The following is a 22,526-nucleotide window of genomic DNA, read 5'->3' as shown; positions in this document are numbered from 1 at the left end:
AAATATTTTAAAATCTTTTTTTTGGGGGGGGGGGGCAGTTCGTGCGGGACTCCGGAGCCGACCGGGAGCGTCTGGGGGACCTCGTCCGACCGAGTAGCCGAGGCACCGCCCGCGTCCCGCCGCCGCGTCCCGGCGACTCCTGCGCCGCCCAGGAGAGCGAGCTCCGAGCATCTTGTAGTGAGGCCACTCCTCGGGGCCAGGAGCGGGGAAACCGAGTTCAAGAAACCCCCAGACCCGAACTCAGGCTCTTCCCGCCCCCGAATCATCATGACCCACTTCAACAAGGGCCCTTCCTATGGGCTGTCGGCCGAGATCAAGAACAAGATTGCTTCCAAGTATGATCATCAGGCAGAAGAAGATCTCCGCAATTGGATAGAAGAGGTGACAGGCATGAGCATTGGCGCCAACTTCCAGCTGGGCCTGAAAGACGGCATTATCCTCTGCGAACTCATAAACAAGCTACAGCCAGGCTCAGTGAAGAAGGTCAATGAGTCCTCATTAAACTGGCCTCAGTTGGAGAATATCGGCAACTTTATTAACGCTATTCAGGCTTATGGCATGAAGCCACATGACATATTTGAAGCAAATGATCTTTTTGAGAATGGCAACATAACCCAGGTTCAGACCACGGTGGTGGCCCTAGCAGGTCTGGCCAAAACAAAAGGATTCCATACAACCATTGACATTGGAGTTAAGTATGCAGAAAAACAAACAAGACGTTTTGATGAAGGAAAATTAAAAGCTGGCCAGAGTGTAATTGGTTTGCAGATGGGAACCAACAAATGCGCCAGCCAAGCAGGTATGACAGCCTGTGGGACGAGGAGGCACCTTTATGATCCCAAAATGCAAACTGACAAACCTTTTGATCAGATCACAATTTGCCTGCAAATGGGCACCAACAAAGGCGCCAGCCAGGCGGAAATGTTAGCACCGGGTACCCGAAGAGACATCTATGATCAGAAGCTAACTTTACAATCCGTGGACAACTTGACAATTTCCCTACGGATGGGTACCAACAAAGTCGCTTCCCAGAAAGGAATGAGTGTATATGGGCTTGGGCGGCAAGTGTATGATCCCAAATACTGTGCTGCTCCCACAGAACCTGTCATTCACAACAGAAGCCAAGGCACAGGAACCAATGGGTCAGAAATCAGTGATAGTGATTATCAGGCAGAATACCCAGATGAATATCATGGCGAGTACCAAGATGACTACCCCAGAGATTACCAGTATGGTGACCAAGGCATTGGTTATTAGATTCACAGAGGAGCTCAGTATTTAGCCCATTGTTTTTATTCAGTGAGAACCAAGCTAGCCTTGAGTAATTTTTATCTTGTCTTCCTAAAACACTATTATGCTTATTGTACCTAAAGGAACTATTGCCTTACATACATTCCTTTTTCCTTTTTCTGCCTCTTCCCTAAATAGTTGCCTTTTAGTGCTGTGAAAGTTAAATCCTACAGCATAACCAATAACTCACATATGAAGTAAAAAGGAATGCTGTGAAAGGGGAGTACTCTTGTACAGTCAATTCTTTCATTAAAAATCTATGCATTTTTACAGTCCTCTACTTAAACTGGTATTTTCAAACAATAGGAAGCTATTTTGGTTTTTTTTTTTACAGTTTAGTATCTTGTTTCTACATGGAAGACTAAACATGCTTATAGCTAAATGTGGTCTTGCCAACTAAATTTAAGATGCAGCGTTTTAGAAATTTACATATCAATGTTTCTACAGTATTGTTTGCTAATTTTTAAATAAAGTCCTGATCAGTGTGCATTTGTGATTATATGTGTACTTATTTTTTACCTAAGCCGACGAGATCTTTTCCGAGTGGTGTTTCAAAAGGAGCATGTACAAAACTGGCCTGCAGACATCAGAGTCTGGGGGTGCCTTTGCTCTTCCTGTTTGTGCCAATGTATCGATGTAGAATTGCTCTGTTTTCTTCCACTGTATTTATTGCTGCATTTCTCAGCATAAACCTATCCCATTGTATTTTTTATAAATAAATATTTTTTTTGAATATTAAAAAAAAAAAACCTTTTTTTTTTCTTTTGTCTGGCTGGGTTTTAGTTCCATCATGCAGGATCTAGTTCCCTGATCAGGGATTGAATCCGGGTTCCCTCCATTGGGAGCACAGAGTCTTAACCACTGGACCACCAGGGAAGTCTTAGGTAACCACTGGTTTAAGTGCTTGAGAAGACATCAGGGCATGTCTCCTTTGTATTCATATGAGATTGGGTTCCCTGCCTTATATCCCACAAGACACTAATTCTCTGATCATAAAAATCAAGTTCACGTTAATTATCTGTTTAAATATCTTTCTTCCTTGCCAGCATATAGCTTCTGAGAGCTTTGTCTTGATCACCACCCCACTCCAACGCTCTATCCGTAGTGCCTGCTACCTTGTCCAGAACTTAGTAGGTGACGCTGTCTCTGTGAATGAGAATACAGCCATAGAATAGTTTTTACTATCACTTCATGTAAAGGCATGGGTTTGCCAGTGGCCGTATGGCTATCAAGTTGGATAAGGAAATTACAGCATTAAAAGTTATTATTACGGTTCTGTAGACTCTTTGCGAAGACTGTCTGCATGTGTAAATTCTAGTAACTTTGATTATATGTGTGACACAATTTATAAAGGCATTTAAGGATTCGTTGTCACACATCTAACTGTGATTCATATATCCTCTGTCATATCTTTAGCTTAAACATCCAGTTTCTTGAAAACTCCTTTGATGCATCTTGTTCTAAATTCCATTTAAAAGTGAAAGATTATCAAGTACATGTTTAGCCCTAATTTTAATTTCTTTTTAATTGGAGGATAATTACTTTACAGTGTTGTGTAGATTTCTGCCATACAACGACATAAATCATCCAAAAGGATACATATATCCCCTCCTTCTTGAACCTCCCTCCCATCCCCCCCCCGTCTAGGTTGGCCCAGAGCACCAGATTGAGCTCCCCGTGTTATGCAGCAACTTCCCACAGCTGTTTTACATCTGATAATATATGTGTTTCAGTGATACTCTCCATTGACCCCTCTGTCTCCTTCCCCCGCCATGACCACATGTCTGTTCTGTCTCCCTGTCCTCATTTTGAAAATTTAAAATAGTAAGACTGTATAAAGTCCTTTTAAATGAATCTTACTAGTAAAAGCCACACTGTTTTAAGGAGGACAAGTATTTTTTTTAACATGTGCATAGTTAATTCAGGTCAGTAATTTTGTTTGTAGTTTAGCCACTCCAAGGGAATCCTTGGTGGGAAGGTAACCTCTGTTTTTTTTGTGTCCTTTTCAGGCTACATAGTTGCCTTGGTAACATCATAGTGGCACATCCTGATAACAGCTGATTTACATTTCTGTAGTTAGCCTTTCACTCTTTCTTCTATCCTGTTAAACAAAAATAAGAGCCTCCTAAAACTGCCTTCTTGAGACAGGAAAGTAAAAATAAAACTATCAGATTCCCATACCAAGAAGAATACTCTGACTGTTTTAGTAGCCAGACCACCTCATAAATGAGATATATGAATCTACTTCATTTATTTCATGCACTTTAGGAAGTGATACAAGCTATGATTTGGGATGAACTGTGTTCATTAAAAATAGGTAAATATTTAATTACAGTGTGGTGAAATTTCTACTTGTGAGTGTATACATGAGTTGTCATGTAACAGTTAACAAAAATATCTCTGCTTTTAATTCCACCTTATATTTTCATTTTTATGAATATACAAGAGTGACATAAGGTTAAAAATGTGTGCTTATATAGTAGTAGTATAGTGTTAGTTGCTCACTCACGTCCGACTTTTTGTTACCCCAAGGACTGTAGCCCGCCAGGCTCCTCTGTGCATGGGATTCTTCCAGCAAGAATACTGGAGTGGGTTGCCATTCTCTTCTCCAGATGTGTGCTTAAGAAAGACTAAAAGAGTTCTTATAGTAATTTATATTTATAAAATATAAATTTTAAGGGCTAAGAAGACATTGTGCCATTTTATTGGGAATGTTTTCTTTGTTATTAATATATAAAATAAGTGTGCCTTATAATCATTGAAATCTTAGAGCTGTTGAGGGGATGTTGCTTCCTGTAAAGAAATGAAATATTTTACTCTCTTCAGTCTGATCTTTTCCCCAAGAGGAACAAAAGTACACTTTAAATAACAGCAATGAACTCACCCCCTCACCAAAAAATAAAAGATAAAGTTGTGGGTATGTGCTTTGGGTTTTCCCTGCAGACATCAGTGATTTACTGTAACCATAAGCTGAATACTGTGTATAAAAACAGTGAAGGGTGGTCTAATAATGTTAGCAGGCTTCCCAGGTGGTGCTAGTGGTGAAAAATCTGCCTGCCCATGCAGGAGATGCAGTAGACGGGTTTGATCCCTGGGTCGGAGAGATTCCCTGGAGCAGGCAGTGGCAACCCACTCCAGTATTCTTGCCTGGAACATTCTGTGGGCAGCGGAGCTTGATGGGCTACAGTTCCTGGGGCTGCCAAGAGTCAGACATGACTGAGCACAAATGATATTGGCAAGTCTTACATTTTTATAAGATCTCCTTAAAGTTTCTGTACAATCAAAGCCTCTACCCCGAAAGTGGGGTTAGTTTGTCTCTTCATCTCTGATCATTATTCCTTTCACTTTTTCTTCTTTTGTTGTGTTGCCTACTACTTTCAGTACAACGTGGAAGCGTTGCTGTCCATTGTTATCTGTCTTATTCTCTGCTTTAATGGAATTATTCAAAGGTTTTACCATTGTGGCTGATGTTCAATATAGAACGCTACGTGCATGCCCCTCATGAGGTGTATAGGCTGGGAAGCTTTAATCTCTGTCATTTATTTAACAGTGGGACCACTGAAAGAAGATGAGGGGAAGGTGGAAGTGGCCTCTGGCATTGAAGTAGATGCAGAACAACCAGAGCCAAGGTCTGATGACGATGATACGTAAGTAGATCATTCACAGAGGCCTACATGAAGCACAGAATATAGTAAAAATGGTAAAAAGTTAAAATGCTGCTGTCGAGGCGTCAAAGCTCAGCTAAGACCAGTGTGAGCATGTGTGCGTGTGCATGTGAGTTGCTGCCATGTCCGATTCCTACGCTTTCAGAATGGGTGGGTCTCTGGGTAGTGGCTGTGAGAGCCTGGGCACTTTTTCAAAATCTCTTTGAGCCCAGCTTCTTTGTAAATTGATGATGATAATGTCTACCTCAAGTATTATTATTAGATGAAACATAGTATATGTGAAGTGCTTTAGGGCAGTCACTGGCATAGGAAGGGCTCAATATATGGCAGACATTTCATTATCTTTTTTCTCTTCCTGCCTCTTCGTTTAAACATAAGAGTTGAATAGGTATTAATAAATATCATAAAGGTTATAGAACACAGGTCCGGCTTAACAAAATATTGATTCTCCGAACATTGGATGTTAATCATCCTAAGAAAAACCAGACTGATAAACAATTTATTACCTGGGTGAAAAAGCAATTTTCATATTGCTCAGTTAGGGAGTGGGGCTTAGGAAGGGACACATTTTCACATGTCTTCATCAGTGTTTTGATACCACAAAGTATATTTTTACTGTTTATTATTTCAGACATTTTGAAGAATCTGAAGATGAATTGAGAAATGAAGTAGTAGAATCTCTGGAAAAACTGGCTACTTTTAATGAGGCAGAAAAAAGAGAAGAGGTTTCTAGTTCTTCTAAAGATGCTGGAAACTTAGAAAAAACAGAGGGGATAGGCATGCAGAAATATTCAGAATTAAATGAAGGTTTGGAGACTATTTTTATTCCATCTGATGACAAAATTTGTATTGGTGATGAATATCAAGGAATATCAACCACCAGTCAAAATATTCAACTGTGACTGTTGAACTTTTTTTTAAATGATGTTTGTATGTGTTATAGTGTCACTTTGGGAACAAGTCATAAATATTCATTTATTGTAAGGGTTTTCCAGTAATCCCAAGGCTTTATTAGTTTTTCTCTCAATTTAGACAGTGGGACTAACTTTTGAATGTAGAAATTCCTATTTTTCCTTTAACATTCCTATTAAGAAATCTTTCGGATTATGTATGTGGTCGGCATAGTAACATGACTCCCCTCCAACCCCAAGCACACCCAAAGATGTGAATATATTTTTACCTGGCAAAGGGGAATTAACATTGTAGGTGGAATTAAGATTCCTAACCAGCTGACCTTAAATAGGGAGGTTATCTTGGATTATTCAGGTGGGCTAAGTGTCAGCACAAGAGTCTCCGAAGGTGGAAGAGGAAGTGAACCAGAGAGGTGGCAGCTGAGGGGGTTCAGCTTGATACTGCTGGCTTCGAAGATGGAGGAAGGGGCCGCAAACCAAGGAATGCAGGCAGCCTCTCTCTAGACGCTGGAAAAGCTTTCACCCCAAAAGCCTGCCAAAGGAATGCAGCCCTGCCAACACCTTGATTTTAGCCTCATGAAATCCACTTTAGACTTCTGACGGAACTGTAAGATAATACATTTTTGTTGTTTTTAACTAAGTTTGTGGTCACATTTGTTGTGATAGAAAACTAATATATAGACTCATTCATTTAAAATAATAATGTTATTTTATAAAACCATGATTTTTGACATTTCTTAGGGTATGCTGAATATGCTTTTTTGAAGCTGATGTTGACCCTGGTGGAAGTAAGGTAACTGAGCAAAGAGAGAATCGTGTACCAATCATTTTAGTGGCTCACTGAATTATTTTCTAATAGTTTCAAATGTATAAACTTCTGGAAGGCAGGGACTATATCTGGTCTTTATTTCTCATGATGGTCTTTTTTATATATAGTGGTTAGCCCAGTGCCAGAAATGTTTAACTGAAAAATGCTAATACAATTTCTTATTAAGACTATTAAGCTCTTTGAGACAGGAACCTAGACTTCAACTTTTTTTTGGTATTAATTATAACAATCCCAGTGTTGAACATGTGTCTGGAGCTTAGTAGATACTCTGATTTATTTTATCTGCTATTATGAAGGACAGAGTGGTTGTAGCTAAGTGATAGAATTCTGACTGCAATATCTGGTCTTTGATGAAAGTAAAACTAAAATGGCACATTGATACACTGCAAAACCAAGAAAACAAAGAAATTATTGATCACACTTGCATGTTTTCAGAATAAATTGTTAGAAAAATCAGGTGTCTTGGTAACTATGTATGTATCTATCAACTTGATCATTCTTTAAATGATACCAAGAATATCAACCCTTAACTTCCCTTCTAAGTGTCTTGTAATAGTTATGTGTGATCCAAGTGCGCACACGGCACTAGACTAGTGGAACGGATGCTTCTCTAAAGCCAAGGGCGGCCTTAATTAGGGTGGGGAAAGAGGGTTAAGAGTCAGCAGAGGAATAGTGGAGACGAAGGGTAAATCATAGGGGCCTAATTTGACTCTAGAAATATGCACAGCTTCTTGTTGTGGTTTAATGGATGTAACTTAAAAGTTTTTTTTTTTTTACTCTAGTTGTTTTACAATGTTGTTAGTTTCTGCTGTATAGCAAAGTCTATCAGCTATACGTATACATAAATCCATTCTTTTTAAGATTCTTTTCCCATGTAGGTCATTGTAGATTACTGACTAGAATTCCCTGTGCTATACGGTAGGTTATTAGTTATCTGTATTTTATATACAGTGGTGTGGAAAGTACCTTTTTCATTGTACCCACTGACAGACGTAGCAGACACACTTTCATGTACTTATTCATATCATAGTTCTGGAGTCTAGGGTACATTAGTATAATTAAATACACAAATATTCTGAAAGCACTGATAATCACACTGGCCCCTATCTCGTAATTTTGTCTATATGACTTTGGAAATTATCCTGGAAATTATTAAAGTGTATGAAGCTCTGCAGTATTTTACATGTCTGAAATATTCATTTAAAAAATCTATTAAACCTGACAACCTACTTTCCTTGTGGGTACATGAGACAAGATAGTTTTTGTTTTGCCTTTAAAAACTTTTTTTCTTTAAAAAATATTCTTGGTATGGGTACTTGGAAATAGTAGTGGTGGTTTATTTGATAAGTTGTGTCTGACTCTTGCAACCCCATGGACTGTAGCCTGCCAGGTTCCTCTCTGTCCACGAGATTCTCCAGCCAAGAATACTGGAGTGGGTTGCCATTTCAGTAGGTAATAAATAATTCGCAACTGAGAGACTATGTGAGGGGTGGGAGACTATGTGAACTGGGAGACTATAATGGCACGATACTGGTTAAAGAAAGACAATAAAACCACTTCTTTCAATCGTATTTAGATACAAATAGAATTTGTAGCTATTAAATGTATATTATATTTAAGATACAACTAGATTACTATACAAAGAATATGTAAATATAGTTTATTATGCACAACTAGAAATAAAATGTGAATCACCAGTGCTGTGGGTTCAAAACAGCATGTTTGGACCACGAAAAGCAACATCTTATCAGAATCAAAACTCAGTTTCTCCACACAGACAGTAGCTGATATACTGCACTGACATTCTTCATATCAGGTATTCAGAAACATTTATTACTGCATTAGGAACACTGAAGGAGAACACGCTAACATATGCACATTGTATTTTCAGTGAAATGTTTGTGATAAATGAAAACCATTTTGAAGAAAGAAGTTTAAATAATATTTTGTGAAATTTCAGAATCCTTTCTTCCTTTACTACATCCTCTACTTTTGCTCTGTCCATTTTATCTTTAGTCCCATGATTTTCCTTGGGTAGATGGGTAGGCTGAGTGGGCAATGGTCATGGATCTTATCTCAAAGATGGATCTTATCTCAAAGAAGAGCTGTAAGAGAAGGAAAAGCACTGAGCTTTTTACATCCAGGTGGTAATCCTGATTTTGTCATTAAATAGCTCTGGGATACTGATGGAACTGAAGCTCTTTACCTTGTTCCTGTCTGTAAATTTGAAAATAAGAGAAACGAGACTATGGCTCCTTCCAGCTCCAGTTTCCACCAGTTTTTCTTTTCTAAACTGAATAATCTCCAGCACAAGTCTACTCTGGTACGTCAACATCCCTGGACTCTGTTTTGGTGCTTTTTGGTCTGATGACAGAAGAGGGTCTGCAGACAACAAATCAACGATGTAACTGTAAGCAGATAATGAAGCTGGCTGACTCCATGAATGGACAAGAGGCGACTGGAAAGGAAAAGTTTACCTCTTTCACATGCCCCTGAGACAAAGATGTGTAAGACTATGAAGGAGGTCAGTTCACTGCACTAGAAGGAACTGATTATGTGTGGAGCAAATGCTGAAAGTTGTAGCTCTCAATAACCGTATCTGCACACACATATATTCATTTTTCCATGCTGGTTATCAGTTATTCAGGATAGAAGTCCTGTTAAATTATACTGATCCCTAGTTACTGGCTTAGTAACAAGAATTTAACTAGGGCCATAATGCACTGATAAAGATAGGAGTACAGAAGACATGTACCACATATTGTTACCTTTAATTAAAGTAACTTCATAATTTTTAAAGTACTTTCACATACCTTCTGTGTTTTGTTTTCATTACAATTATGAAAGGCAGTGAGGACAGCCAATACATCTCCAGGTTACAGGGAAAGAAGCTGAGACTCAGAAAAATTAAGGAGCAGGTTTGCATCGAAAGGTCAGACGTTTGTAGATGATGAAGCTGAGGTCAGGTCCAGCTACTCTTCCTGCTAGTCCAGTGTTCTATGCAAACTGCCACCTTGTCACCTTACAATGCATGATGCTGATTAGAGACCATGTGGATGGTTCCCCATCTTACATCATCACCATCTGAAAAGCAACTTATTGCGATGTTCTGACTCAGACCTCTTAAATGACTTTAAAAAGCTGACTTCTAGCCTCTGGGATGTGAAAATGTTAAGGGATAATGAGAGGGCCGTAAAAACATACTGACAGCACTAAAGAGAAAATTATTTTCACAAGTACCTAGTGATGGAAAAGGTTACTTACATGCCCTGGCACACCCATAGAGCAATCAGAGTCAGCCTGTCTTTTCACTATTTGCTTTTAGAACATGATTAAGCCTGCTCAAAGTTTTTGTTCTTTTAAGAGGATCATTAGAAGTATTCAAAAAGTTTATCCACAATATTGTTTGAATTTAAATGTACCAGAATTTGTGTTCCCAACATGGCAAAACAATTCTAAAGTACTAATCAATTATCAGTCATCCATTTTTTTTTCAACATTTGTTTTTTCTAAAAGGAAATTCTCTTTCCTAGTTTCTAAAGTAACCTGACAAATAGAATTTTTAAAATAATGAATTATACCAAAATTAAAATTCTTTTCTTTCAGAATTTGAGCCCAAACCCTAATCTAAAATTTTTACATTTAAACTATATAAGGTTAGCTTTCCCATTTAGGTAATTCTGCCTTTTTCCATTGAAATAAATACCTTGGCTATATGTACATACTGCTGAGGGCCTTGCTTATGGATAAGCAAGGGCCTTGCGTAAGGATCAATTCAGTTCAGTTCAGTTGCTCATTCACGTCCAACTCTTTGCGACCCCACGGACTGCAGCACGCCAAGCCTCCCTGTCCATCACTAACTCCCAGAGTTTTCTCAAACTCATGTCCATTGAGTCAGTGATGCCATCCAACCATCTCATCCTCTGTCTTCCCCTTTTCCTCCTGCATTCAATCTTTCCCAGCATCGGGGTCTTTTCAAGAGTCAGGATAAGACTAACTATCACAACAAGGAATGAGTTTAGAAAAATATTAACATATGAAGGTATCCAACCATTTTATACAAAACATCTTTAATTTGTACAGGTGTGGCATTTTTGGAATAATCGTTCCACAGACAATAGGAATGTCTCTTCAAACTCCTGATCGGAGAATCTGCTTACAGAAGCACGGGCACTGTTTCTGATTTGGAGCCTCTGTTCTGCAGACATGGAAAGAATATGGGCCATAGTCTCAGCATAGGCCTCTTCACTTTCAGCCAGGAATCCAGTCCTCTCGCCGTGGTGAGGAACAACAATGTCAAGCTTCGGGCCCCCCGAATTGTGTGCGAGGACAATCATGCCGGCTGCCATACACTCAACAATTCCTGAGGAACAGAAATAAAGTCTTTTAAGTCTCTGAATGTGCTCCTAAGAACAAGGACGAGCAGAACCCTTTACAAATTGAAAAAGACTCGAGCAATTTAAGTAAATGTCTGTGTCTCTCCAAATTTACTCATTTAATTTCTCTGGTGCAAAATAAAATGTAAGTTTTTCAGTTTTCAAGGCTTCACAATAATGCTGCTTTGTTCTTTATTGAAACAGACAAGTAGTCGCAAGAATTGTCTTAAAAAAAAAACTACTGCAGATAATAAAACAAAGACTGGAGAATGTTATTAGCAAGATGGTAGATAATGGATATTAAAAGATAAAAGGTATAAAAAAAGATTTTAAAAAAACCCCAGTATGTTAACAGTTCAAATTACAGCACTAGGAGAAAAAAAGGAAAAAAGTAAGCCATCTTAGTGACACATTCTAAGTAAGGCTGGTGTTTATGTTACTGTTTGGATTTCTGGCAAATTTGAGAGAATTATGTGCCCAAAAGCAGCACTGAACTATATTAAAGTCTTGGTTAGTCTCTGCCAATGATATAGCTGAAGATATAAATCTGGCCTGCCTTTCTTACCCATGTTTCTAGAGAGAACTAAGCCCTTCAGCAAATGATTTAGGTGACTGCTTTCTTACTTCTCCAAAGGAAGGTATAGAGCTGCTATTATCCTAAACATACGGGAGAGAAATGAAACCATCACAACTCTCTTCAACACTGGTGAAATCTCTATAGAACAGAATCTTCTGGTAATGTTTTGATTTGAACTCTTATTTGAAAAATATGAATTATACCATTTCAAGGCTGCATACCATTTCTCTATACTTAGACAAAGTCTTAGAGACTTTGACCTCATCAGTCTTACCCTCTCCAGAAACTTCCACTTCTCCCTCTACTGGCCCTTCCTATCAGCACTTAAGCTAGTTCAAACTCATAAAAGCAAAGCCCCTGTGAGTGCATGCACACACACTCACCCTCTCTCCAAGTCACACGCCGTCCCCTGGCACTGTCTCTCCTTCCGTCTCTGTTTTGCAGATAGCTCGGGGCCAGCGTGGTCTGAGCTCACCAGCTCCGCTGGCTCACCTGCACTCAGGGCTCCCTCACCGCCCCCAGGCCCTATGCCCACTGCTCCACTGACACCGCTCTCGCCCAGGGCGCCCACCACGTCTTCATCTCGCCCAGCATCTCAGCAGCACTGAAATCTTCGCTGTTCTCCTTCTCCCCTCAACCCTCTCCTCCCGTGGTTTCCACGACTGCTCTGCCTGGCGTTCCCCCTCTTCTCCTTCGCTGGCCACTCTTCTGCCAACTTGTGACCTGTCGCTGTTACACTCCGGGCAGCCTCTGGCTCTCCAGACTCTCCCGTGCCATCCTGGCCACGGCCACAGGGCTGCGGTCACTCACTGAACAAGTCCTCACTCTGCTCCCAGGTCAGGCCCCTCCCCTTACTTCAGACTCACATGTGCTACAGCTGCTGGACACACTCACACGTCCTACAGCCAATTCCCCCTCCAAGTGCGCAAGACTCGGCACCTCACCGGCCTCCGCTCTTGGCTGCCTCTAGGGGTGAAAGTCTCCACCCTTAACAAGGTCGTCCAAACCAACACCTGAGGCCATTCCAATAGAGCATCAAATAATAAAAAAACCGAAAGAATAAAAGAACCACCAGAATCAATAGAAGAATAAAAAAAGTGACTGGGAAGAGCCCACCTGGGGACAGGGGTTCTCAGCTCCTGGGGCACAACAGAATCACCCGAGAGGCTTTACCGCATCTCCGCCTGCACCCACCCAGGGATCCTGATGTGGCCCCTGGGTGGGGGGCTAGGATGAGGCCCAGGGATCTAAACCAGCACACAGACGGGGTGAAGTGTGGAGAGAAATGTGAGAGTTAAGAGCAGGCACTGTCTGGATTAGAATCTGCCCTCTTCTATTACTGTGGGACTGGGCAAGTTCTAAACTCTCTGTGTCATTGCTAAGATGGAAATAACCATAATACCTATAAAGTCCTAGAGAGGATTAAATCAGATAATACTTGTAAAGACCTTGAAAGTAACTATCATACAGTGAGTGGTCAAAAATATTATCATTGGGTAAATGTTTTGTGTTAGGTTGCTCAGTCATGTCCGACTCTTTGTGACCCCATGGACTGTAGCCCACCAGGCTCCTCTGTCCAAGGGATTCTCCAGGCAAGAATACTGGAGTGGGTTGCCATGCCCTTCTCCAGGAGATCTTTCTGACCCAGGGATCAAACCCAGGTCTCCTGCCCTGGGGGCAGATTCTTTAACGTCTGAGCCACCAGGATACATGTTTTACAGGGTCTCAAATGAGGAAAACGCACTTGATGGACTGGGGACTGGCTGAAATCAGAGTACTATTATTTTTTCAAAACCACCGAAAATGTGTTATCTCATCTCACCACCACAAATTGTTTACAGCACAAACTCACCAATCCCAAAATGCTCGTTCCACATGGTATGCAGACCAATTGTTGCTTCAGACAAGTAATTCTTTAACTCATCAAAAGGAATGTTTATTTTAAATTCCACGTCTTCTTGAACTCCGAGGTCCTCAGCAAGCCTTCTCAGTTGGTTTACCCTGAGTTCATCATCTTGGTTACGACAACCTCCAATGAGCACAAGTTTAAGTGGAGGAAGAGATTCACTCTCCTTCTTATTCAACAATTTAGCAAAGGCTCTGATCTGCAAAGGATGGTTCTTTTCAGGCCTGAACTGGCCAATCGAAACCAGTAAGTGTTCCGAGGTTGCCTTCTCCTCATGTAAGGGAAGATCCAAGAATGTTTGTACATCACAAGGTGGATAAACAATATTAGTGCAGTTCCCAACCTTCCACAGTGAGAGAATATGGTTCAGTGTCCAAGAAGAATTGACCATGACGATGTCACTGCAAGAACCAACAAGCCCATACATAAAAGCAAATAAATAGTAGTAGATGAGCTTTACTTTGCTGAGAAAAGGATTCCTGGTAATGAAGGCTGCGTTGTTAAATCCCACATTCTGATTCTTCACGACGGAGAGCATGTCCGTGCTGATGGTGGGGTAATGAACGTAGCTTCCAACTCGGCAACCACCTAGATACTTAAACAGAGGAAGTGTGAATGCGTAGCCCATTGAATCAATGTAAACATCAGGAACACACTGCATCAGAGCTTCCCAGCCCAGGAAAATAGATCCCAGACTCTGGCCCAGCAGTGTGAAATGAGGATAGAGTGAATCTTCCACAAGGTAGCGCTTCCTTAAGAAAACAAACTTCACTGGGCGAGTTAACCTGATGTTAAATCTTCTGAAAGCACCTTCCAGTATTTGTTGGCCATTGACGTTGGCATCGCCAGTATAAACAACATAAAGTGCTTCTGGATACCTAAAATAAGGTAAGAATTTCAGTAGTTTAGGTGAAAACAAGCAAAGCACTGTAGATCATCATTTTTCTCATGATCATAAACAAGCTTATTTTCAGACTAAAAAAAATGTTTTCCACTGATTTTATGACTCCACTCTACCTGGGTCTTTCACTGCCCTACAACTAAAACGTTAGTCTTCCAAAGGAAACTTCCATATCTTTGCTATTCCCTCTACTAAGGGTTTTGCATATAGCAGACATCAACAAAATAGCTGTATTTATAAATGAGGCATTTTCATTCTTAAGAAATGTTCAAAAATGTTATTTTGAGAACTTTCTCAGTATTAAAATGATGATTTAGCTTGTGCTCAGTCACGTTCAACTCTTTGCAACGCCAAGGACTATAGCCTGCCAGGCTCCCCTGTCCATGAAATTTTCCAAGCAAGAATACTGGAGTGGGTTGCCATTTCCTTCTCCAGGGGATCTTCCTGAACCAGGAATTGAACCCACATCTCCTGCATTGTCAAGAGGATTCTTTACCACTGAGCCGGTAATAGAATATTAATAATATATTCATAAACAAGAGTTAACATTCACAAAAGGTAGTTAACATTCACTAAAAGTATCTTTGAGGAGGGCATGGCAACCCACTGCAGTATTCTTGCCTGGAGCATCCCCAGTGACAGAGGAGCCTACAGTCCATGAGATTGCACATTCAGACATGACCGAGCGACTGAGCACAGCACAGCACAAAGGTACCTTTAGACAGGATCATAAATGCTAAAGCATTACTCAGGGATTTTTTTTGTCTTGTCATCTCTTTATTTTTAACTTCTTATTTTGTACTTGGGTATAGCTAATTAACAATGTCGTGACAGTTTCAAGTGAACAGTGAAGGGACTCAGTCATACAAACACATGTATCCATTCTCCCCCAAACTCCGCTCCCATCCAGGCTGCCACATAACATTTACTCAGGGTTTTAATCTGAGAAATGCACAAAGGTTTTAAAAGCTGGGCCTTGAGCCTGCATCACAATTATATATAATGAAAATATGGAAAAACACCTTCTTGTGATTTTAACACTTTGGTTGCACTCTGGTTTTATTTACAATTATTCTCTGAGTCATACAGAGAATGGGGAGACTGAATGAAAATCCAGTGTCCTGGATCTCACGTCGAGTCAGGAAAGATTTGTAGGAACTATCTAAGGAGAAACAGGTTGTTTCAGGAAAAAAAGGAACACTAGATGAAAAGACAAGGAATCTTAAAAAGGTATGTGCCCCAAGTTCAGTAGGCTAGAGCAAAGTATGTGTTAGAGGGGTGAGGATAGATGAGAGACAAAAAGCGGCAAGAGAAAGATGCAAAAGCATCTTCCATGTCATACTCATTAGTTGGATTTTTGTTTGTTTGCTTGTTAGTGAGCTGGAGGAGTAACAGGGGTCGAGCGGGAGTACGAGTATAAATCTCCTGACACTTGACCACTGCTCTCACAAGTTCAGTAATCCAGAGACAAGGCTAATGCACACTGCCCTGAGAAAGAAAGAAGAGCAGGGGCTAGAGCAGGGCAGGCTTCAAGGAGGTGGGGTTAATACAGGATTTAATAAAGTTCTCTGCATTTAGCGAGTTATGGGAGATGGCAGAAGACACACAGAAATGGTGGCTATAAGCCAAGAGGGGGCTTAGAATAGAGAAACAGAAAGCTGAGGGCATTACTCATGAGGACTTTGAAACTGAACGAAGGGTGTGTGCCAGGAAGTAGGGTCACCATGGAGAGATAACAGTCTTCCTTATATGATAAAACAATAATGGAACCTGTGTTTTGCTATGCTGTTTCTTGTGGGACTGGAGTGGGGAGAAGGAAGCCTAAAACATTAAAAGATGTGTAAAACCAAATTCTTTCTATTAAATAACATGGTACCTTACTTAAGACTATCCAACTGGTAATGATATGAAAATCAGAATCAAATAGATGCTTTCATAGAGAATATTTGCTGTGTATCACCACTGACTAAAAGTATTCAAAGTATTAAAACACTTCATAGTATTTGGTCTATTTCTGTTTATTATTCAATCTACTCCACATACCAGTTGATATATGTCTCCACGAGGTGATCAGTTATCCCCAGTAAATTATGCCATAAAAGGGCAGATACTTTCTGTTTCTTTATCATAAGAAAGATAAAATTCAATGGGATATTAAAAAAAAAGATTTACTTATTCATTTATTTTTGGTTCCACTGGGTCTTAGTTGCTGCACACGGGCTTTCTCCAGTTGTGGCTAGTGGGGGAGCTATTCGTCCTTGTGGTGCATGGGCTTCTTACAACAGCGGCTTCTCTTGTTGCAGAACACAGGCTGCAGGCATGCGGGCTTCAGTACTTGCGGCGTGGGGGCTCTGGAGCACTGGCTCAGTAAGTTGCGGCACACAGGGCTCGGTTGCTCCACAGCATGTGAGAACCTCCCAGACCACGGGTTGAACCCGTGATCCCTGCACTGGCAGACAGATTCTCAACCTCGAGACCACCAGGGAAGCCCTTCAATAGGATCTTATAAGATAGGTCGGCATATGAAAGAAGTGGTTCCTTGCTAAAGAGTGGTTTTAAAAAGGAGTCCCTGGCTAGGAATAAGGTATTAGAAAAGACACATTCTGGGTAATGATTTTTTAAAAACAGTAATATACCAAATTAGCTAAGGAAGATGCATACCTACTTTTTCTGTAGAGCCCTTAAGGCACACCATAACACTCTTTCTCCGCCTCCGCCAGCATTGCAGTATGGATGGAAAAATGCAATCACTGTTTGATTTTTCCCAGTTTTGCTAGATGATGCTGACTTTTTCTTTCTCTGTAGCAGCAGTCGGAGACTCCAAAGGACAATAAGTAAACACACACACAAAGTTCCAAATACGAACAGCCCAGGCAAAAGTAATGAATAAAAAAACCTGAAACGAGAGGGGAATGGTGAAAATGGATATCATGTCATTAAAAAATGGTACTGATGAACCTATTTGCAGGGCAGCAATAGAGACAAAAACATACAGAACAGACTTGTGGACACAGTACAGGAAGGAGAGGGTGGGACAAATTCAGAGGGGCAGTGAAACATATACGTTACCTATGTAAAACAGCCAGCCAGTGGGAATTTGCTGTATGATGCCGGGAGCTCAACCTGGTGCTCTGTGACAACCTAGGGGGTGCGATGGGGTGGGTAGTGGAAGGGAGGTTCAAGCGGGAGGGGACATATGTATACGGATGGCTGATTCACATATGGCAGAAACCAATACAACACTGTAAAGCAACTATCCTTCAATTAAAAATAAATAAAAATAATAGTAGTAAAAAATGAGAGGCTACAAATTGAAGTCTAGTTTCACATAACTTTTATATATTAGCAGCAAAGAAAGAAAATTTTATAGCTTGTGAGTCTAACAAAATACTCAGCTATTAAAATTCTACAAATTTTACAAAATATCTAATGTCAAAAGTGCAAGTCCCCTTTAATTCCAGAGTGCTGGCAAGTCAATGTACTTTTTCCTTTTAAATCAGCAGTAAAAATCAATGTTGATCCACCTTTCTCCTAATTCAGTGTATGTAGTATTAAAGGATTAAAATAAATTTAATTATTAACCTAAACAAGATATGACTGGGAATGGCATCTGACCCCAAGATGACAACACGTAATCCAAAGACATATGTCTTCCAAATGGTGAGTATTCCACAGTTCAAAGTTTGGTGAGATACTAAATCATTTATCTTCTCTCACTCCATCTCAAGTAGAATAATTTTTGAGGGAAGAGGAAACTCAGATGTCTCCAATTCTATTCTGAGTTCTATGTCTGATCTGTTTACATGACCCTGAAACCACTGCTTCCCTGAATGTTTCCGAACCTGTTACTTTTTTTGTTTTGTTTTGTCTTCTTAGCTACCACACAGCTTGAGGGATCCCTGAACACTTCGGAAAAGTCGAAGTGCGGAGTCCTAACCACTGGACTGCCAGGGAAGTCCCAGTCACTTGTTTTCTTTGAAGCAAGAGTCAATTCCTTCATTTTCCAGAAAATACCTACTAACTACCGAGTCAAAGGAATCATGGTTTGTCTGTTAGTTGTTCTTCCATATAAGAACTGTGTCCTCTAAAAAGTTTGTCTGTTTCACCTTGCAATGTAGACAGTCATACAAGAGGTTTTCCTTAAGACAACTATTTTACTCTGGTATGGAGAAGTGCTTTATGTGTTCAATCCATTTTATCATATAGAATATTAGAAAGATATGTATTCAAGGGTTTCGATTTAACAAAATTAATAATTTTTACTGCTTCCTCAAGGACATTTTAAAGAAAAACTGGCTTTATCAAGTGCATGGAGGTGAAAAGCACAATGACCACTAGTACAGTTTGAGACACTGCCTTGATTTGTGCTAAGTAGTGGTTTTATCCACCAAGACTTTTGCACTATCAGTGCAAATGTCAACAAAATGAAAACTGTGTCCTCTAAACATTATATCTTAACATTATATAAAAATAATTTTTACCTAGAGGAGTCGCTGAAAGGGTCCTAGGGACTCTCAGGTGCCTACAAACCACAATGAACCACAATTTAAGAACCACTGCTGGGAAGAAATGGATAAAAAGTTTGACAGAAGTGGTAAGACTGGCCACTTAACATTTGGAATATATCAGTTCATGAAAGCAATATTATCTTAAACAGTTAGCTTTCCTTTCCCAGGACAAGACAAGAAGCTGTTTAATTTAAAATGCTGCTGACTCACAGAATCCAGATTTCCATGACATTTTCTTCAAATGACTTAAGTGGGAAAATAAATGTGATAGGATTTTCAAACCGAACTATTCAACCTCCAATCAGAAAAAAAAAATCATATTAATCACTAAAGCTAACCCAGTTCTTTTGTTTTCAATCTGCTAGTTTCAAAAATACACATACAGCTTCTATTAAGAAATTTATCAAACATCCTAGTGTACTTGTACGTCAAAACTACCCATGTAGAATTTGTTTAAATATAACTAAAATGTGTCATTAAATATTTACTCATATTTAAGCACAAGACTTTGAAAAGGTAAGTGTAATCAACAGTGAGTCATTCCATTCAGCAAAATTTTTATTTAGTCATTATCATGTGCAAAGCAGGGAGTTAAGGATATTTCAAACAGCAGAGAAGAATATGAAGGCTCTGAAAATAAGACTTTCTTGTTGGAATGTTTTAAATAATCATTACAGAATTTGAACTAGGGGGGACAAAAGTGAAAAAGAAATAATACCTGAATTCTGGAGAGAGTATATATACACTGCTATTCAGGATGCTATCATATTAATGATAAATTTTCAACCTGAACAAAAATACATAGAATATACTAAGAATATACTAAGTCTTCTGTTTTATTCTGTTTTATTAGTGTAAGTCAACACACACAAAATACAGTAGAATTACAACAACAAACGTGGCAAAAGGGTCTGGGAGTTTTTCACCAAATTGTTATCAATAGTTTATCTCTGGATTGTAGCACTTCTGAAGACTTTTTTTTTTTTTTTTTAAATTTTTATTAGTTGGAGGCTAATTACTTTACATCATTACAGTAGTTTTTGTTATACATTGATATGAATTAGCCATGGATTTACATGCATTCCCCATCCCAGTCCCCCCTCCCACCTCCCTCTCCACCCGATCCCTCTGGGTCTTCCCAGTGCACCAGGCCCGAGCACTTGTCTCATGTATCCAACCTGAGCTGGTTATCCGTTTCACCCTAGATAATATACATGTTTCAATGCTGTTCTCCTGAAACATCCCACCCTCTCCTTCTCCCAGAGTCTACAAGTCTGTTCCATACATCTGAGTCTCTTTTTCTGTTTTGCATATAGGGTTATCGTTACCATCTTTCTAAAGTCCATATATATGTGTTAGTATACTGTAATGGTCTTTATCTTTCTGGCTTACTTCGCTCTGTATAATGGGCTCCAGTTTCATCCATCTCATTAGAACTGATTCAAATGAATTCTTTTTAATGGCTGAGTAGTATTCCATGGTGTATATGTACCACAGCTTCCTCATCCATTCGTCTGCTGATGGGCATCTGGGTTGCTTCCATGTCCTGGCTATTATAAACAGTGCTGCGATGAACATTGGGGTGCATGTGGCTCTTTCAGATCTGGTTTCCTTGGGGTGTATGCCCAGAAGTGGGATTGCTGGGTCATATGGCAGTTCTATTTCCAGCTTTTTAAGAAATCTCCACACTGTTTTCCATAGTGGCTGTACTAATTTGCATTCCCACCAACAGTGTAAGAGGGTTCCCTTTTCTCCACACCCTCTCCAGCATTTATTGCTTGTAGACTTTTGGATAGCAGCCATCCTGACTGGCGTGTAATGGTACCTCATTGTGGTTTTGATTTGCATTTCTCTGATAATGAGTGATGTTGAGCATCTTTTCATGTGTTTGTTAGCCATCTGTATGTCTTCCTTGGAGAAATGTCTGTTGAGTTCTTTGGCCCATTTTTTGATTGGGTCATTTATTTTTCTGGAGTTGAGCTGGAGGAGTTGCTTGTATATTTTTGAGATTAATCCTTTGTCTGTTGCTTCATTTGCTATTATTTTCTCCCAATCTGAGGGCTGTCTTTTCACCTTGCTTATAGTTTCCTTTGTTGTGCAAAAGCTTTTAAGTTTCATTAGGTCCCATTTGTTTATTTTTGCTTTTATTTCTGAAATTCTGGGATGTGGGTCATAGAGGATCCTGCTGTGATTTATGTCGGAGAGTGTTTTGCCTATGTTCTCCTCTAGGAGTTTTATAGTTTCTGGTCTTACATTTAGATCTTTAATCCATTTTGAGTTTATTTTTGTGTATGGTGTTAGAAAGTGTTCTAGTTTCATTCTTTTACAGGTGGTTGACCAGTTTTCCCAGCACCACTTGTTAAAGAGGTTATCTTTTTTCCATTGTATATCCTTGCCTCCTTTGTCGAAGATAAGGTGACCATAGGTTCGTGGACTTATCTCTGGGCTTTCTATTCTGTTCCATTGATCTATATTTCTGTCTTTGTGCCAGTACCATACTGTCTTGATGACTGTGGCTTTGTAGTAGAGTGAAGACTTATTTTTTGCACATCTATTTCCTAACTTTTCTACCAAAAAAAACCCTCTCACAATGTATTATCTATGCAATAAAGACAAAAAGGTAGCTTCCCTGGTGGCTCAGACGGTAAAGAATTCGCCTGCAATGCGGGAGACCTTGGTTGGATCCCTGTGTTGGGAAGATCCCTTGGAGGAGGGCATGGCAACCCACTCCAGTGTTCTTGCCCGGAGGATCCCCAAGGACAAAGGAGGCTGGCGGGCTCGCAGAAAGTCGGACAAGACTGAGCAACTAAGCACAGCACACAAGAAATATCTTATATAACTACATTTACATCAATCAGAAAAGAAATCAAAGGAAAATCAAGACGAGGCCGCAACATAAACTTGACATTAAAATGACATATGTTAACAATGATAGTTTCGATGAGTGAAAGAGGGCAAACTAAGATAACAGAAGATTCAGTTTCTTCTTCACCAAAAAGAGCATGATAGAATGGAGAATGAATTCGTAGCTCAATCATAAAGGAAAATGAGGAACGAATATGAATAATTTATAACAGGCTAATTGGAGTGAGCACAAGAGAAAGGAAAAGCTAAACCAAAGAGGAAAAGCGAGCTCTCAGAGAGCAGTGAGGCAGTGAAAGTAAACGCGGTAAACCGGGTCTTCAACTCAACTTTCTCGTCTATCCACAAGACCCCAAAGGGAAGGCTCACTGGCCTTGAGAAGACAGCTTAAATTCATGACAAGGAAAGCCCCGGCCCGCACACATTAGTCGCACTGGGCAGACAAGTAGCACTGCAGTACCGAAAACGCCTGCGAGCCCACACCACCCGCTCCTCACCTCAATAACTCGCATAAGCACCAACCCCTTTCAGCAGCCGCCATCTTCCGCCGACCCTCGAACTCAGGAAGCGCTTCGTCGTTCCTCTTCTCTATTGGCTCCTGAGGAACCTTGCGGCACTCCCCCCGCCCACACGGGGCCGACTGTGCACCTCAATTGGTTGCCGATAGTAGCTTCCCACGGCCCTCCAGCCAATAGGATCTC

The 22,526-nt window shown here is 40.1% G+C and overlaps 3 protein-coding genes across 3 annotated transcripts in view; 2 read left to right on the top strand and 1 right to left on the bottom strand.

Annotated features, from left to right (window-relative positions):
• NEK5 (NIMA related kinase 5) overlaps positions 1-7,873 on the top strand; it is a 61,294-nt gene extending 53,421 nt beyond the window's left edge. The window contains exons 21-22 of the mRNA XM_020898979.2: positions 4,841-4,937; positions 5,587-7,873. Coding sequence (XP_020754638.2) covers positions 4,841-4,937; positions 5,587-5,857 — 368 coding nt within the window. The 3' untranslated portion in view covers positions 5,858-7,873. The remainder of the gene's footprint in view (positions 1-4,840; positions 4,938-5,586) is intronic.
• On the top strand, positions 26-1,779 carry CNN3 (calponin 3). The gene has a single exon (XM_070471292.1). The coding sequence runs from the start codon at positions 268-270 to the stop codon at positions 1,255-1,257; it is 990 nt and encodes a 329-aa protein (XP_070327393.1). The 5' UTR covers positions 26-267; the 3' UTR covers positions 1,258-1,779.
• Positions 7,874-10,748: 2,875 nt separating the features above from the next.
• On the bottom strand, positions 10,749-22,430 carry ALG11 (ALG11 alpha-1,2-mannosyltransferase). The gene is made up of 4 exons (XM_020899045.2): positions 22,323-22,430; positions 17,121-17,351; positions 13,501-14,432; positions 10,749-11,058 (listed from the first exon to the last, which is right to left on the bottom strand). Exons 1-4 carry the CDS (start codon positions 22,364-22,366, stop codon positions 10,766-10,768), a joined length of 1,500 nt encoding a protein of 499 aa, XP_020754704.2. The 5' UTR covers positions 22,367-22,430; the 3' UTR covers positions 10,749-10,765.
• Between the last annotated feature and the right edge of the window lie 96 nt (positions 22,431-22,526).

Source organism: Odocoileus virginianus, chromosome 8 (genome assembly GCF_023699985.2).
Source record: "Odocoileus virginianus isolate 20LAN1187 ecotype Illinois chromosome 8, Ovbor_1.2, whole genome shotgun sequence".
Classification (NCBI taxonomy): Eukaryota; Metazoa; Chordata; class Mammalia; order Artiodactyla; family Cervidae; genus Odocoileus; species Odocoileus virginianus.
This window is presented reverse-complemented; position numbering and strand designations above follow the sequence as displayed.